Source organism: Festucalex cinctus, chromosome 1 (genome assembly GCF_051991245.1).
Source record: "Festucalex cinctus isolate MCC-2025b chromosome 1, RoL_Fcin_1.0, whole genome shotgun sequence".
In the NCBI taxonomy this organism is placed as follows: domain Eukaryota; kingdom Metazoa; phylum Chordata; class Actinopteri; order Syngnathiformes; family Syngnathidae; genus Festucalex; species Festucalex cinctus.
In genome coordinates, this window is record NC_135411.1 from 2878012 (window position 1) to 2892846 (window position 14835).

Consider the following 14835-nt stretch of genomic DNA (forward strand, 5'->3'; position numbering starts at 1 on the left):
TAAAGAGAAAAGAAAGTGTTGTGGAATTTTCAGCAGTTAGGCGAGATGAATAAAATAGTCTGGAAAACAATTTGTCTTTTGGGTTTCTTTATATTTGAAGCTTCAAATATACACAAGTCTAACAGAGCAGTGTACAAGATAGTGGTCTGTGAGAGAGTGCGCAGAAAGACGAAAGCAAGATTCTTTTAGGAATTTGGGAGGCAAAGGGAGGGTCAACTGGGCAGGGAAACATGCAGTCTCTTCCGAGCAAGCTTATCAGTGAAGGTCACTTTGTTATTCCTTCATGTACAAAAAAGGAGCAGTCCATAAGAAAACAAACTCCAGGTGTCCATAATACAATACAGTACAAACTTATGTTAATACATGTTAAATAATTATTTTCCATAACATTCCCCCCTTTGGATCATTCATTGATCCATTAAAATAAGAAGACAGGAAAGACAAGGCGAAAAAAAACAACTATCCAGCTTCCCACCCCAGTCATGGATTAAGGGAAACCTTCATCAACCACCTCTAGAAAGATGCTGTTTTTTTCGGAGGACAGACCCACTTGAATAATACGGCAAAAAAAAACAAAAAAAAACAGGGGGGGTGGAACAAAGGATACAAGCCAACAAAACAAAACCACAAAACAAAAGCACAATAATAAAACGAAACAAAACAAGATAAAAAAACAAAACAAAATAGATACACAGTAAAACAAAGAAAATACTTGAGAGGGCGAAGCAAGGCCACCAATACCGGGACGGCAACGACGGCCACCCAAGCTTAGCAAACAGAATCATCATCGGAAAGGTCATCAGGGAGCGGAAACGGAAAATCATAGACCTCAACACTGGGGGACACAACTTGATTCGCAGCCATAGTAGTCGCAATAGATTTGGAGACAAAGGACCTAATTAACGGAAGGAGGCACGTAGTAAAACAACAGAGCACAATCCCAATGGTAAGGAGCGGAGCCAACACCTTCAACATAATAGCATACCAGGGGCCAGATGTAAGCCAACTAAAAGGGTCAAAAGAAGGAGAGGCACCTGGGGTCTTCCGACGGACATACTGTTGAAGAGAAGTCAAATTCTGAAGCGCTAACTGAATAGTATGGCCAGAGCCAGTATGGTCAGGAACAAATGTACAACAAGTCTCACCAATGACTTTACACACACCCCCTTGACTAGCAGCTGTAGATGTAATGCACGCTGAGGTGTCTTTTGCTGTCAGGTGGTGAATCCCTGACAGGAGCTGAAACGTGATTTGCGACATGTAGCCTCGGGCCCGTTGAGAACACCTTGTCTACAACGTAGGGTGGTGGCTTGGCACGCCACGCCTTCTTTGAGAGCGCTGGACAGCCACTGGAGATGACTCCCCTAGCCGATGTCGGGCTAAGCCAACGTCGGCACGGATGAAACCAGTTTGCAGTGGCTTACGTGGACCCAGGTGGCCCTCTCAGCAACCTTCACCGCTGTCTGTGTCGTGTGGAGGACCTGGTAGGGACCTTGCCACCTTCTGGACTGCCAATTCTTTCTACGGAAATCCTTCACCAACACGTAGTCCCCGGGTTGGAAGGTGTGCAGCGGGCCCAATGCCGGAGTCGGGAGTGCAGCTGCCACCTGGTGTCTGACATTAGACAAAGCAGAGGACAGATTAGTACAATATGACAACATGTTATCTTCGCACAATGTTGTAGACGGCGGAGGTTTATTCGGCGGTTCCAGACCAACATGAGGCGGGGTGGCGAAGAGCACTTCAAAAGGGCTGAGCTTGGAGCGGGTCCGCTTCCTCATTCGCATGTACATCAACACAATAGGCAGAGCCTTCGTCCATGGAAGGCCTGTTTCCTCACAGCACTTTGCTAGTTTATTTTTAAGTGTGCCATTTTCTCTCTCAACAGCGCCCCCGCTGGCTGGGTGATATGAACAGTGTTTTGTCATGTTAATACCCAGATAATCTCCCACCTGCTTAATGGCCTCGTTTGCAAAATGAGTGCCACTATCACTAGAAATTTTTGTGGGAATTCCCCATCTGGGAATGATTTCTCTTAACAAGGCTTTTGCCACTGCGTTCGCAGTTTGTGCCGATGTAGGAAAGGCCTCAACCCATTTGGACCACATGTCAACCATCACCAAACAGTGTCTTTTCCCCTCTGATGGTGTGAGCTCAATGAAGTCCATCATAAGATGTTCCTGGAATCTGTATAAATAGTAACAGACTTGTCTTTAGCCAAACGACAAGCCTCAGTCAGTGCGATGAGCTCCGCTGCCTGTGCTGAGAGGTGACATGGAAGAGGGCCAGACCGCTCCACAGCAAAATCAGAAACAACAGAAAAACCAACACGGTTAGTGCCGAAAGCATCACGAAAAGCAGAGCTATCAACATACAAACTTAAGTCAGGGTTAGCAAATAATATTTCTGTCAAGTCAGGTAAATAGGCCTACAAAAAATAAATAAATAAAATTCAGCCAAGCAGTCATGTCGTTCACAGTTGTCAGGCAAGGGCAAAAGAGAGGCAGGATTTAGATTGGTGCACCGTTTTACTTCAAAATTTGGCATGTCCAAATGGCATATGCGGTACCTAAGATACCCGGAGGCAGACAAATGGGAGGTTTTCTGCTCCATAAGAATAAATAAAACTACATATAGTATCAAAAATATAAGAGGTAAATAGCCTACTATATCCCTGGATACAGTTAATACTTTTTCGGCAACAGCGACAGCTCACAAAAATTTTGGAGGACCCGCAGCCACTGGGTCCAATTTTGATAAAAAAAAAATATATATATATATATATATTTATACAAAAAAATAAGCTTATCACCATATTCTTACAAATAGGACAAAGGTCATACAGCCCCTACACTCATTAACGGCCTAAATAAATAATTTATAGGATTCAACACTATAAATAATCTATATAAACCGCAACACTAACAACGCGGAAACCTTAAATCAATCACTGTTCGCTGGGGGGCGAGCACGTCACAAATTTGCTTTACAAAAAACATGGGTGTCCACAACCGAAAATCAGGACACAAAACGATAAACTCCTGTTTCCAGCAAGAAAAAAAAAAAAAAACCCAAAAAAAAAGAAAAACAAAAAAAATCATCCATCCATTTTGTTGACCGCTCATTCACACAATGGTTGCGGGGGGTGCTGGAGCCTATCTCAGGTGGCTTTGGGCAGTAGGCGGGGTACACCCTGAACTGGTTGCCAGCCAATCGCAGGGCAAAACAAAAAAATATATAAAATAAGAATAAATAGGATTCCTCCAATGGCTTCAGTTTCACCAAATTTCGGTCAAAAATCAGACTTGGGCTTAATCTAAATGGGTTCAGCCTCTTTTTTTTTAATCCAACATATTTGTAAGAGGCTCAGAGAGTAACAGGTACTTCAGCCAAAGGAGGAGGGAGTTGGGACAAATCTGTGTAGGGTGTGAGTGCAAAAACCAAACAAACAAACAAAAACATAAAAAAAAAAGTGTTAATGTTTAAGCCGTCAGCATCCTCTATTAGATAGGGAGACCTGACACCAGGTGTATACATGGTATGTGTCACTTTGAAAACATCATAAATGCATAATCAAAGGAGTGTGTGGGTGTGTGTGTGTTAGAGAGACAGAGATAGCGCTGCGCATGGAATTCCAATAAAAGGTACACAACATGAGATGATCATCAACAGCAGAAAAAAACTCCTGCTCATAATCACAATCGGGGCCCCGAACCACATGGGCAGTACAGTGAAGGGAATGAATCGGCATAAAATCAGCCCGTGACGATACCACTGTTCGCGCTCGGGCCAGCAATTTAGACGCAGTAGATTGTGGAATGAGCCATTGATAAACATACAATGAGCTCGTGGCAGAATTTGGGAAGGAAACTAGGGAACACGCAGACCTAGTAACCTTCAGGCCATCCGATGTTGAGATTAGATTGAGGCCCAGAGCGAGCATCAAATCTCTTCCCAACAGGTTCACTGGACAGACCATAGATAGCAAAAAACTATGTTTTAAAGAGGAACAAATTGGGTTGTCAACGTCCCCTTGGTCAATTACCCTTAGTGGTTTTGTGAACCTTTCCGTCACTGTAATCCCCGCAGCACCAACAAAGTACACAAATCGGCCGGACATTTGACAGCCAGGCAGGTCGGATTCTTTAACAACTGAATGTGTGGCACCTGAGTCCACAAGGAATGTAATATCTTTTCCCAAAACATTCAAAACCATCGATGGACATTTTTTAAAGGCTTCCGGATTATAATTAAGATAAGTCTCTATCGGTAGCATAGTTTGTTGTTCAAGTCTCTGGATTGTCTCTGTGATAAGTGTATGTGTGTCACTTGTCACTTCCCTTTTCAGCTGCTGTAGGCAGAGGTTCCGTCTCCATCGACCGCACCTCCCCCTCTCCCTCGCGCCCTCAGTCGGACTGGGACTGCCGTTCAGACTGCTGACAGTACTGGGGTTGACCATGCTCTTGGGACCCCCATCCACCTCGTCCACCACGGCGCTTGTCTCGGGTCCTCTTGGGGCATTTCTTGGCCTAATGGTCCATGCTGCCGCAGATGAAACTGCTATTGTCTCGTGTAAACTGTCCTTTCTTTTGCGACCTCTTCTTCCCTGCGGATTGCCCACCTTGAGCTGGCTGAATTTGCGGTGTCAGCGCATTCATCATTGTGAGTTGGGCCTTGTAGGTGACATCTTTGTGATGTTTTTCCTCCTTCTCCTTGTTTCTGGCCATGCAATCTTGGGCATGAAGGGCATGGCGGCGTATGTCTTCGAGGCGAGCCTCATTGACACAGACACATGATTTGTTGACAGCATCTGCCAGTCGAGGTAGGAGGCCATTGCGGAAAGCATTACTGAGGTGAACCTCCCATGGGCTAGGTGTCGCTTCCATGACAGTTGGTTCTGTGAGTCCACTGTTGTCCTTGAAAACCTTGTACAGGCGACTGAAATAGTCAGCGACAGTCTCGTCCGCATTTTGCCGGCGGTCCATTCTTGGCCCAATTTCATCATGAGGAGGCGATTCAGTTCAGGCACAATGGGCGTAAACTGCTGGCAAAAGGTGAGAAGCGCTGCGGCAAATGTCCCTCCATCAGCGATATCAGGGAGATGATGGAGATTGTCTTTCATATCTTGATAAGTCCAGGGCCGAAACACAAAGGCTGCCTCACCCGTGGGACCCATGACTTGGACCATGGGAGCAGTGAGAATTTTGCTCTCTGGCTCATCCTTAATGGGCTGTTGTAGAGTGCCGAGCTGTTGGTGAGAGCGGGTGCGAAGGCCAACAGGGGTCGAGGTCACCGCTGGTGCGGAAGGGGAGGCAGGCAAGCTTTCACTCAACCAGGATGCCGGGGAAGGCCCAGGAGCGGCATCAGGAACATGGTGAGGTCCATATGTGGGCATTAGCCCCACGTATGCATGAGGGGGTTGAGGGAAGCATGGTGGGGTTGGAGCAGGTTGAGTCAGTGAAAGGGGTGGTGGGACTGGAACTTGCTGCGGCAGGAAAGGAGGCGAAGTTGGAACTTGCTGCGGCGGAGGAAAAGGAGGTGCGCAGTTGAGGAGAGGGTCCCACGTGCCTGTAAAATAAGGGCAAAGGGAGTGACCAGCATGGTGTTCTGTGTCATTGCTTCCATTTCCTTTCCCATTGTCAACTTTCTTTTTCCCTTCCACAGTCAACTCAGACATTTGACCTAGAACATGCTTTTTCAAGCAGAATTGTGTTTCCTTTTCCCGCAAACACAAACATTCCATATGACATTCCATTTCTTTCAGGTCCGACATTTTCACTTTTCACTTCAGTCTCTGTCCTACAATTTTCTTTCAATTCTGACACTTGTTTCAAAGTTAAATACCCCTTCTAGAAACCCAAATTCAGACATCCTAGACATTTAACCTCGCAATAGAATTTAGACCATATTTCCTCACCATGTCGTCAACTGGCCCCCCTCGGGAAGTCAAACCTCCCTACAGTTGCTTTCTCACATTAGAAATATTCTAGTTTCCTTCCAATATAAGAACAGCCGTCAAAATTGTATCTTTCTCAAGAGATAAATGAGTTTCGCAATCTCAAGAGATCAACAATTAAATAAGACACAGACGTCTCTGTGAATCACTTTGTTTACAGGTACAAAGAAAAAAAACCCGTTGATAACCACCAACACTGCAAAAATAGTTCACTCTTGCAGTGCAGTAGTTGAATCAACCTCGAGTTGTTAATAAGCAAAAACCCCTGCTTAAAATCCTAAGACCAACTCTACGAACCTCAGGTTTCCCGGAAAAACCCTACTCTGGCCAAGACGTTGACGACAGGACTTGGTGGTGGCCTTGGTGCTGCCGCGGCCTGGGGATTCCGGGGGGGGGGGGGGGGTGCTCGCTTTGCTGGACCGCGGTTGACGGCTTCTCTCTTTGGTGGTGGTCCTTATGCATGCCAGATCCGTCGCACCAGCATCTACTGAAACTCAACAGAAGTACCCTCTCCCTCCCACAGCCCCTTGAATCAGTTGGTGCTGGTGTCTGTGGTTCTCACTTTTCTTTATCTATCCTTCCCTCCTTCCTCTCTTTAGTTTTTCCTCTGGTCACTTGAGATCTTAATTTATTAGAAGTATGAGGTTTCTGGGGTTGGCATAAGACTCCGGTTTTGTAACCACGCAGGAGGGGTCTTGTTGGTGCTGGACTTCACTTTGATGGATTGGATGTACTGGCTTCTATTGATCTCACTCTGCCTTATCGATCCTTCCCTCCTTCCTCTCTTTAGTTTTTCCTCTGGGCTCTTGAGATCTCGCTAAATTTGCTGGAATTTAGAGGCTTCCGGGGTTGGCGTAAGACTTTGATTTTGTAATCATGGGGAAGGCAGGAAGTGTTTGGTCGGTGCTGGATGTCACTTTGATTTACCTTTCTTTTCTCTTTATTTCTTTTTTTTCTGACCTTTTCTCTGGTCTCCTGACCATTTAAATCTCACGACTCTGGCAAGATTCTGAAGTACCTGGTTAAGGCGAAGGGTAATGGGATATTTATAAGGTTTTAGGTGAATGAATGAGTATAAATTTATACGTATTTGCACGCACGCACACGCACGCACGCAAACGCACGCAAACGCACACACGCAAACGCACGCACGCACGCAAACGCACGCACACATACACACACACAAAAAAAAAAAAAAAAAGGAAAAGAGCAATGATGACAAGACGTTGAATCGGTAAGACTACCGAATGAACAATTCTGAGCTCTTCAAAAAAAAAAAAAGAAAAAAAAGAGAAAAAAAAAAAAAAAAAAAAAAAAAAAAAAAAAAAAAAAAAAAAAAGGACTTGGTGGTCACGAATTTAGAATATATTTATATATATTCTCACTTACCCAATTGAATTAGAACAAAATCAAATTCCAAATATTTTGAACTAAAACAAAATTAGAAAATGTACATCTCACCGACTACTGGTGAAAATTTTGAGTTCGTTGGATAGACGTGAAGTCGACCGGATCCACCCAAGGAGTCGGTCCTCTCGTCTCGAGAATTTTTGTTGAGGTAGAGGGGAGTCTGAATTAGACCCCGGAGGCCACCCACCGACGTCCCTGAGGTTCACCGACGGATCTTCAGTCATCCCACTTCTGACACCAAATTGTTGTGGAATTTTCAGCAGTTAGGCGAGATGAATAAAATAGTCTGGAAAACAATTTGTCTTTTGGGTTTCTTTATATTTGAAGCTTCAAATATACACAAGTCTAACAGAGCAGTGTACAAGATAGTGGTCTGTGAGAGAGTGCGCAGAAAGACGAAAGCAAGATTCTTTTAGGAATTTGGGAGGCAAAGGGAGGGTCAACTGGGCAGGGAAACATGCAGTCTCTTCCGAGCAAGCTTATCAGTGAAGGTCACTTTGTTATTCCTTCATGTACAAAAAAGGAGCAGTCCATAAGAAAACAAACTCCAGGTGTCCATAATACAATACAGTACAAACTTATGTTAATACATGTTAAATAATTATTTTCCATAACAAAAGGTAAATCAAAGTGACATCCAGCACCGACCAAACACTTCCTGCCTTCCCCATGATTACAAAATCAAAGTCTTACGCCAACCCCGGAAGCCTCTAAATTCCAGCAAATTTTGCGAGATCTCAAGAGCCCAGAGGAAAAACTAAAGAGAGGAAGGAGGGAAGGATCGATAAGGCAGAGTGAGATCAATAGAAGCCAGTACATCCAATCCATCAAAGTGAAGTCCAGCACCAACAAGACCCCTCCTGCGTGGTTACAAAACCGGAGTCTTATGCCAACCCCAGAAACCTCATACTTCTAATAAATTAAGATCTCAAGTGACCAGAGGAAAAACTAAAGAGAGGAAGGAGGGAAGGATAGATAAAGCAAAGTGAGAACCACAGACACCAGCACCAACTGATTCAAGGGGCTGTGGGAGGGAGAGGGTACTTCTGTTGAGTTTCAGTAGATGCTGGTGCGACGGATCTGGCATGCATAAGGACCACCACCAAAGAAAGAAGCCGTCAACCGCGGTCCAGCAAAGCGAGCACCCCCCCGGAATCCCCAGGCCGCGGCAGCACCAAGGCCACCCCCAAGCCACCCGAGCGGACACCGGTCGGCGAGCCGACCCAGACACCCGGAACACCCCCGCCCCAGCCCCGGCCCACACCCCCGAGCCCAAGGCCGCAGAACGAGGCCCAGCGGGCCCCCACAGCGCCCCACCGGTCCCCAGCCCCCATCCCCCCACGACCCCCCCGCACCCCACCCAAACCCGCCATCCACCACGACCCAGGCCCCACCACCCCCGACCCCCAAACCCCCGAACACACCCCGACCCCCAGCACCCAACCCCCCACCCACCCATACCTCCACCCCCCCCCCCAAACAAGCCGCCCCCCCCCGACGGCCGCCACCCCCCCCCCGCGAACCCGGCCCCCCGCGAGAACCCCCCACCCCCCCCCCCCCCCGGAAACCGGCACCGGGCAGCAGCGCAGAGAGGGAAGATGTGCCCACCCCACCTCCAGCCGCGCGAGATTTGCACAGCGGCGGGAGGGGGGAAGCAGAGGAGGAAGCACCAGGGGAGAAGGCGGAACACCAGAACACCGAGCCCGGTGGGGAGAGGCCCCGGTCGTAACGCCAGAGTACTAGTGACACCTAACCCTGTTACTGAGTCCGCCAGCTCGCCGACTGGCGAGCTCTACCCTTACACCGTGAATGTGGCCCCACCCAGTGTATATACAAGTGTGTGCGTGTGGTGCATTAAAATTGGGAGCAGGTGAGTCGGAGCAGAGGGAAAAAATTTCCCCTACTCCGACACACCCGTATCCCCCCCAAAAAAATGAATATGTATATGTGTGGTGCATTAAAAAAGGGAATGGAGGGACAAAGTGGTGGGGCAGGGACACAAATGGGGGGGACCACAGCGCTGCCAGGCACTGCAGTCCATCCCCTCTGATGGCTCCCCGCCCCAACTCACCCCTCCCCTTGGACGTGAGGTGCATTAAAATTGGAGGGGAGTTGAAGGGTGAAGACGGTGTTTCCACCCTAACCCACCCCACCAAGAAATGTGTTGTGTGCCCTATGTGTATATTTACAAAGTGTATAGTGCAAGCTAGTGAAGTGAGTAAGAGGAGCGACCAGCGGGGCCTCACCCAACCCGTCGGGTGTAGGTGGCACGCCCGCCCCCCAGCACCCCCACCCCCTGCCGCCCCCCACCTCATCCACCCGGCACCACAATGGGCGGACAGCCAGCGCAGCAGGGCTACCGGACAGCCCACCGGCCACCGGAGCCCGCCCGGGGCGCCAGGAGTTATACCGGAGTGGGGCAGGCCCCAAACCCTCGCCCGGCCCCCGGAGCCCGACGCCCGGGCCGGGGAGGGAGCCCCAGGCCCAGGGAGAGGGAGGGGGAGGGGCCGCAGGGCAGACAGGGAAGGGGGGGGGGGGGCGGGGGAAGCGGGGAGAAGACGACAAGAAGGCGAAAGGGCGGCTGCAGGGCAGGAGGCGGGGGGGGGAGAGGAGGAGGGAGGGCGACAAGGGAAAAGGGACCGTGAGGCAGAGGAGGATGGGCGGGAGGAGGCGAGGAGGGAGAGGCCACGGGGGGGAGGAAGGGGGAAGGGAGAGGGAACCACGGGGCACACCGGAGGCCCACCCACCCCGAACCGCGCCGCCGGGCACGGAGCAGCGGACCGCGCCGGGACGGCACCGCCCCGGGCACCAGGGGAAGCACCCCAACACCGCACCCCACAGGGGGCCCAGGGAGCGGCCAAGACGCAACCGCCACCGAGCAGACAACGGGGGGGGGGCAGAACCACCCCCGCCCGACCACAGGGGACGGCGTCAAGAAAATTGACTAATTAGCATGCAGTAACACCAAGTGTTGATGCTTAGTGCCCACTAGAAATAGATCTTAAGGAGTTATTGAGTATAGTGTCGTATAGTGTGGTATGCTCGAGCCCACTAGCAGCAACTAGGTTCCTGACTATATAAAAATAAAAACAATCAGATACAAAATACCAAATACAGGAGCAGCGAAAACAGAAGTTGTAACGATGTGGTGGCTCTCGTTAACAGGCAGAATCTTGGCAGGATTAAGTTGCCAAATTGAGATTAAAATATTCTATGTACATAGACCATATTTGTTTAAATCTTGATACTTGATTTTTATTTAAGGCAGAGATTTTTTCCATTGAGATATAATTTATTAGTAAGTTTAACCAGTGGTCGATATTTAGAGATTGTTTATTTTTCCAATTGACAAGGATTATTTTTTTAGCAATAGTAAGGGCTATAAATATAGATTGAGATTGTTTACATGGTAGCTCAGTTATTGTTAAGTCACCTAGTAAACACAGTCTTGGAGATAAAGGAAGCCTACAGTTTAATATATCAGCGAGCTTTCCCAAGATTTTAGTCCAGAAATGCAGCACTGGAGTACATGACCATAAAGCATGAAGATAAGTATCGGCAGTGTTTTGTGAGCACTGGAGACAAATGTCGGAGTCAGAGAGTCCCATTTTTTTCATCATATATTGTGTAATATATGTTCTATGAAGTATCTTATATTGGATAAGTTGCAAATTTGTCTGTTTGGTCATTTTAAATACATTTTCACAGATTTGGGTCCAAAAGTCTGGTTCCGGAACTATAGACAAGTCTTTTTCCCATTTTAAAGTCGGTAAATACGTTTTATTTGTGTATAAAAATAACTTATATATTTTTGATATTTTCTTTATTGTTGTTGGAGAAAGCTTTATAATATCTTTAGCTAAGACAGGCAGTTGGAGCGTATCCTGAAGTGTTGGGATTTGTTTCTTAACCATATTTTTAACTTGCAGATAATGTAAGAAATTTCCCTTTTTTATTTCATATTTCTGGACCAAGTTTGTATACGATATAAACTTATTATCTGAGAAAAGATGATGAAGGTGTGTAATTCCTTTCTGCTCCCATAGGCTTAAATGGAACGACTGATTATTAAGTTGAAAGTCGGGGTTATGCCAAATGGGAGAGAGCCCACAGGGCGCCAATTGGGAGTTTGTAATTTCTAATGCCTTCCACCAGGCAGTCAGGGTGGCGGCTATCATTGGGTTTTTAAAACAATTATGTCGTCTTATTGATTTTGTAATAAAGAGTAAATCTGACAGTCTAAGATTATTACAATCCTTCTGCTCCAATTCCAACCAACAGTTAGTATCTCTGTTGGGTTGTGTCCATAGCACAAGATATTGTAGTTGATTAGCTAGATAATAGTACATAAAGTTTGGTGCCTCTAAACCTCCTTTAGATTTACTTTCCTGAAGAGTAGATAGACTAATTTTCGCTTTTTTTTTATTCCAATAGAATTTTATGATAGCAGAGTCCAGCGATTGGAACCAGTTAGACGTAGGTTTAAATGGAATCATTGAAAATAAATAATTAATCTTTGGTAAAACTTTCATTTTTATAGTAGCTATCCGTCCTATTAAAGAGATCGGAAGATTATTCCAGCGCTCCAGGTCACTACGGATACTATCCAATAATGGTGAAAAATTTAAAGAAGTTAATTCAGTTAACTTAGGTGAAATTTTAACACCTAAGTATTTTAAATTACCTGTAGGAAAGGAGTAGTGTGGATCCTGACTTGTAGGATTCCATGAATTTTCTGTAATAGGTAATAATGTTGATTTTGTCCAGTTAATAGAGTAATCTGATAAGTGAGAGAATTTAGTTATTAATTTAAATGCTTCCCCTAGCGAGATAGCAGGTTCTTCTAAATAGAGTAATATATCATCGGCATATAGATTAATTTTATGTTCTATTGTCCCGGAGTGGATTCCTTGGATCCGTCTATCCTGACGTATAGCTAATGCAAGCGGCTCAATAAATATAGCAAATAATAAAGGAGAAATTGGGCACCCTTGTCTTGTTCCCCTTTGTAAAGTAAAACTCTGTGATGTAATCCCATTAGTAGTAACTGTAGCTTTAGGAGAATCATATAATATTGAGACCCATTGAATGAATGACTCCCCGAAGCCGAATTTATTTAAGACAGCAAAGAGGAAGGACCAGTTAACTTTATCGAATGCTTTTTCTGCATCCAGCGAAATAACAACTGCCTTTTTATCATACCGCTGTGACATACTAATCAAGTTAAAGAGTCTCCTAATATTATTAGTAGAATGACGACCTTTAATAAAACCTGTTTGATCACTATGAATAATTGTCGAGATTACCGTCTCTAATCGAGATGCCAAGGCCTTAGCGATAATTTTAATATCGGTATTAATTAGTGATATCGGTCGGTAACTTGACGGGAGGGTAGGGTCTTTTTCTGGCTTTAATAAAAGTTTAATTGCTGCTATATTCATATCTTGACGTATATCACCTTTACTTTTAATTTCAGTTACTACTCTTAGAAATAATGGAGCAAACATTAACCAGAAATGTTTAAAAAATATAGCCGGAAAGCCGTCTGGATCAGTAGCTTCACCTCAATCACCATCAGCAGCTTGTGAAGTGGAGCTCAAAGTCACGTTTTCATTGACGTAAGTCAGCGCCGCCACATGATCGGTGAACCTCATTTGTCTTCCGTTGTGTGTAAATTGCAGAGTTGCTGGGAAGTAGAGGGCAAACTGGATCTTTGCGGCATGGAGCTTCCTTTTAGATTCGGAGAAGGCTGCACGCCGTTTGTTGACATCCGGGCTGTAGTCAGGAAAAATGTGAATTCTTGATCCGTTGTAGAAGAGAGGGCCCGCTTGTCTGGCGAGGCGAAGGATCAACTCTTTACTTTGAAAATGATGAAGTCGAACGATGAACGGCCGTGGTCTGCTATCGCCATCCTTCGGTTTGGGTGCCAGGCTTCTGTGGGCGCGATCCACCGAAAGTGGTTTCTCGAAGTTATCTTCCCCAAGCACATCACTGATAAGCTTGGAAATAAATTCCGATGGTCGCGGGCCCTCCACATTTTCCGGTATTCCCACAATGCGTATGTTTTGCCGCCTGGTGTAATTTTCCAGGTACGCCATCTTCTCCTTCAGCGCATCATTTTCTTTCGCCAGTAAAGCATGAGAAGTTTCCACGTTGCCAAGCCTCATGTCGAACTCCTTCATACCGTCCTCCACATCCGTAATTCGCTGGCCATAGACATTCAAAATCGAATGCAAAGAGGCAATCGAGGCCCGGTTCTCCTCCCGAAACGAATCGATAGATGATTGCACGGCAGAAACTGCGTTAGCTAGTGCTTCCATATTGTTAGCATTTGTATTAGCTTCCTTGCTAACGCTACCCTAGGGAGTCCGAGTTGTGTCTCCCACTCTGCTGTTTAGACGATTTAGGGGGCATTTGTCCACTCGTGAGGCAATTAGTTCACAAAAACTGTCTTTCCAAAAAAAAGTTCCATCGATTACAAGGTCCAAAATGTATTAATCCAAAAATTTTCTGCGGGAGCCGTAGGAAACACGTCTACTCACGAGCCATGCTCACGCGCCTCCGACGTGCTGCATTCTTGAACGTGACTACTTCCAGCCAGCTGTAAATCCAAATCGTCCGTCTTGTTCACCATGGATCTGGCGTTTGAGAGGTAAATGCTTGGCAGCGATGGTTTGAGTGGCTGTTTCCTGAGCCGAGTTAGCAGGCCAGCTCTGCAGCCACGCTTCTGCTTCCTCTCGCGCGGCGCCTCCGTCGCCTACCAGACCCGATAACAATCCACGGAGACCCCGCTGGTCTCTCTATCTCATCCGGAATATCATGCATGCGATGAAAGTCGCCACAAACAGTCATTTTCTGCTGGAAGCAAATGTTTAACAAGTCCAGTTGATTTTAAAGTCCGGTACACTCGAACAGCTTACAAAAATACACATAAAAAACACGAAAAACACGCACAAATGGGGAGAGCTTGAAGCCGCAGCATGCTCATGCGCCGCCATACCCCTTAGCGAGCTAGCCTATCTAAGGCTAGCTAGCTAAGTAGCTGCTCCTCTCAGCTAGACGGCAGCGTGCCCCGTCGGAGAGTGGCGGACAGTTACTGACGCTCCGTCACAAGTAGATTAGTATTGTATTAATAATGAAATAAGTTTAAATATATTTAGTAAAAGGGGTAGGACTAGATAAGTTTCTAACTTCTTCCTACTCCCTTTTGAACACGTAAGTTATGATTGATTGAAAGATTATTTTATTGGGATTTTCATTTCTTTTGATTCTGTTTTTTTTTTTTTTTTTTTTATCTCTGCTGTTTGCCTGTTTATATGTTGAATAAATTAGAGGGGAAAAAAAAGATATAAGGTGATATATATAAACCCAAAACAAGAAGAAATATTAAGCAAAGGTGTGTATCTGTTAAAGGTGTTAATTTGTGGAATCATTTGGGAATTGACCTGAAAAGATGTGACTCACTTGTT

At 46.0% G+C, this 14835-nt stretch overlaps 3 protein-coding genes across 3 annotated transcripts in view; 1 reads left to right on the plus strand and 2 right to left on the minus strand.

Annotated features, from left to right (window-relative positions):
* Positions 1-14835, minus strand: part of LOC144007179 (uncharacterized) — a 337746-nt gene that overhangs the window by 218043 nt on the left and 104868 nt on the right. The window lies entirely within an intron of this gene.
* Positions 1-14835, plus strand: part of LOC144007425 (uncharacterized) — a 73621-nt gene that overhangs the window by 15583 nt on the left and 43203 nt on the right. The gene's annotated exons all lie outside the window — the stretch shown is intronic.
* On the minus strand, positions 71-7142 carry LOC144007491 (uncharacterized). The gene is made up of 2 exons (XM_077507191.1): positions 1146-7142; positions 71-1056 (listed from the first exon to the last, which is right to left on the minus strand). Exon 1 carries the CDS (start codon positions 5771-5773, stop codon positions 4658-4660), a length of 1116 nt encoding a protein of 371 aa, XP_077363317.1. The 5' UTR covers positions 5774-7142; the 3' UTR covers positions 71-1056; positions 1146-4657.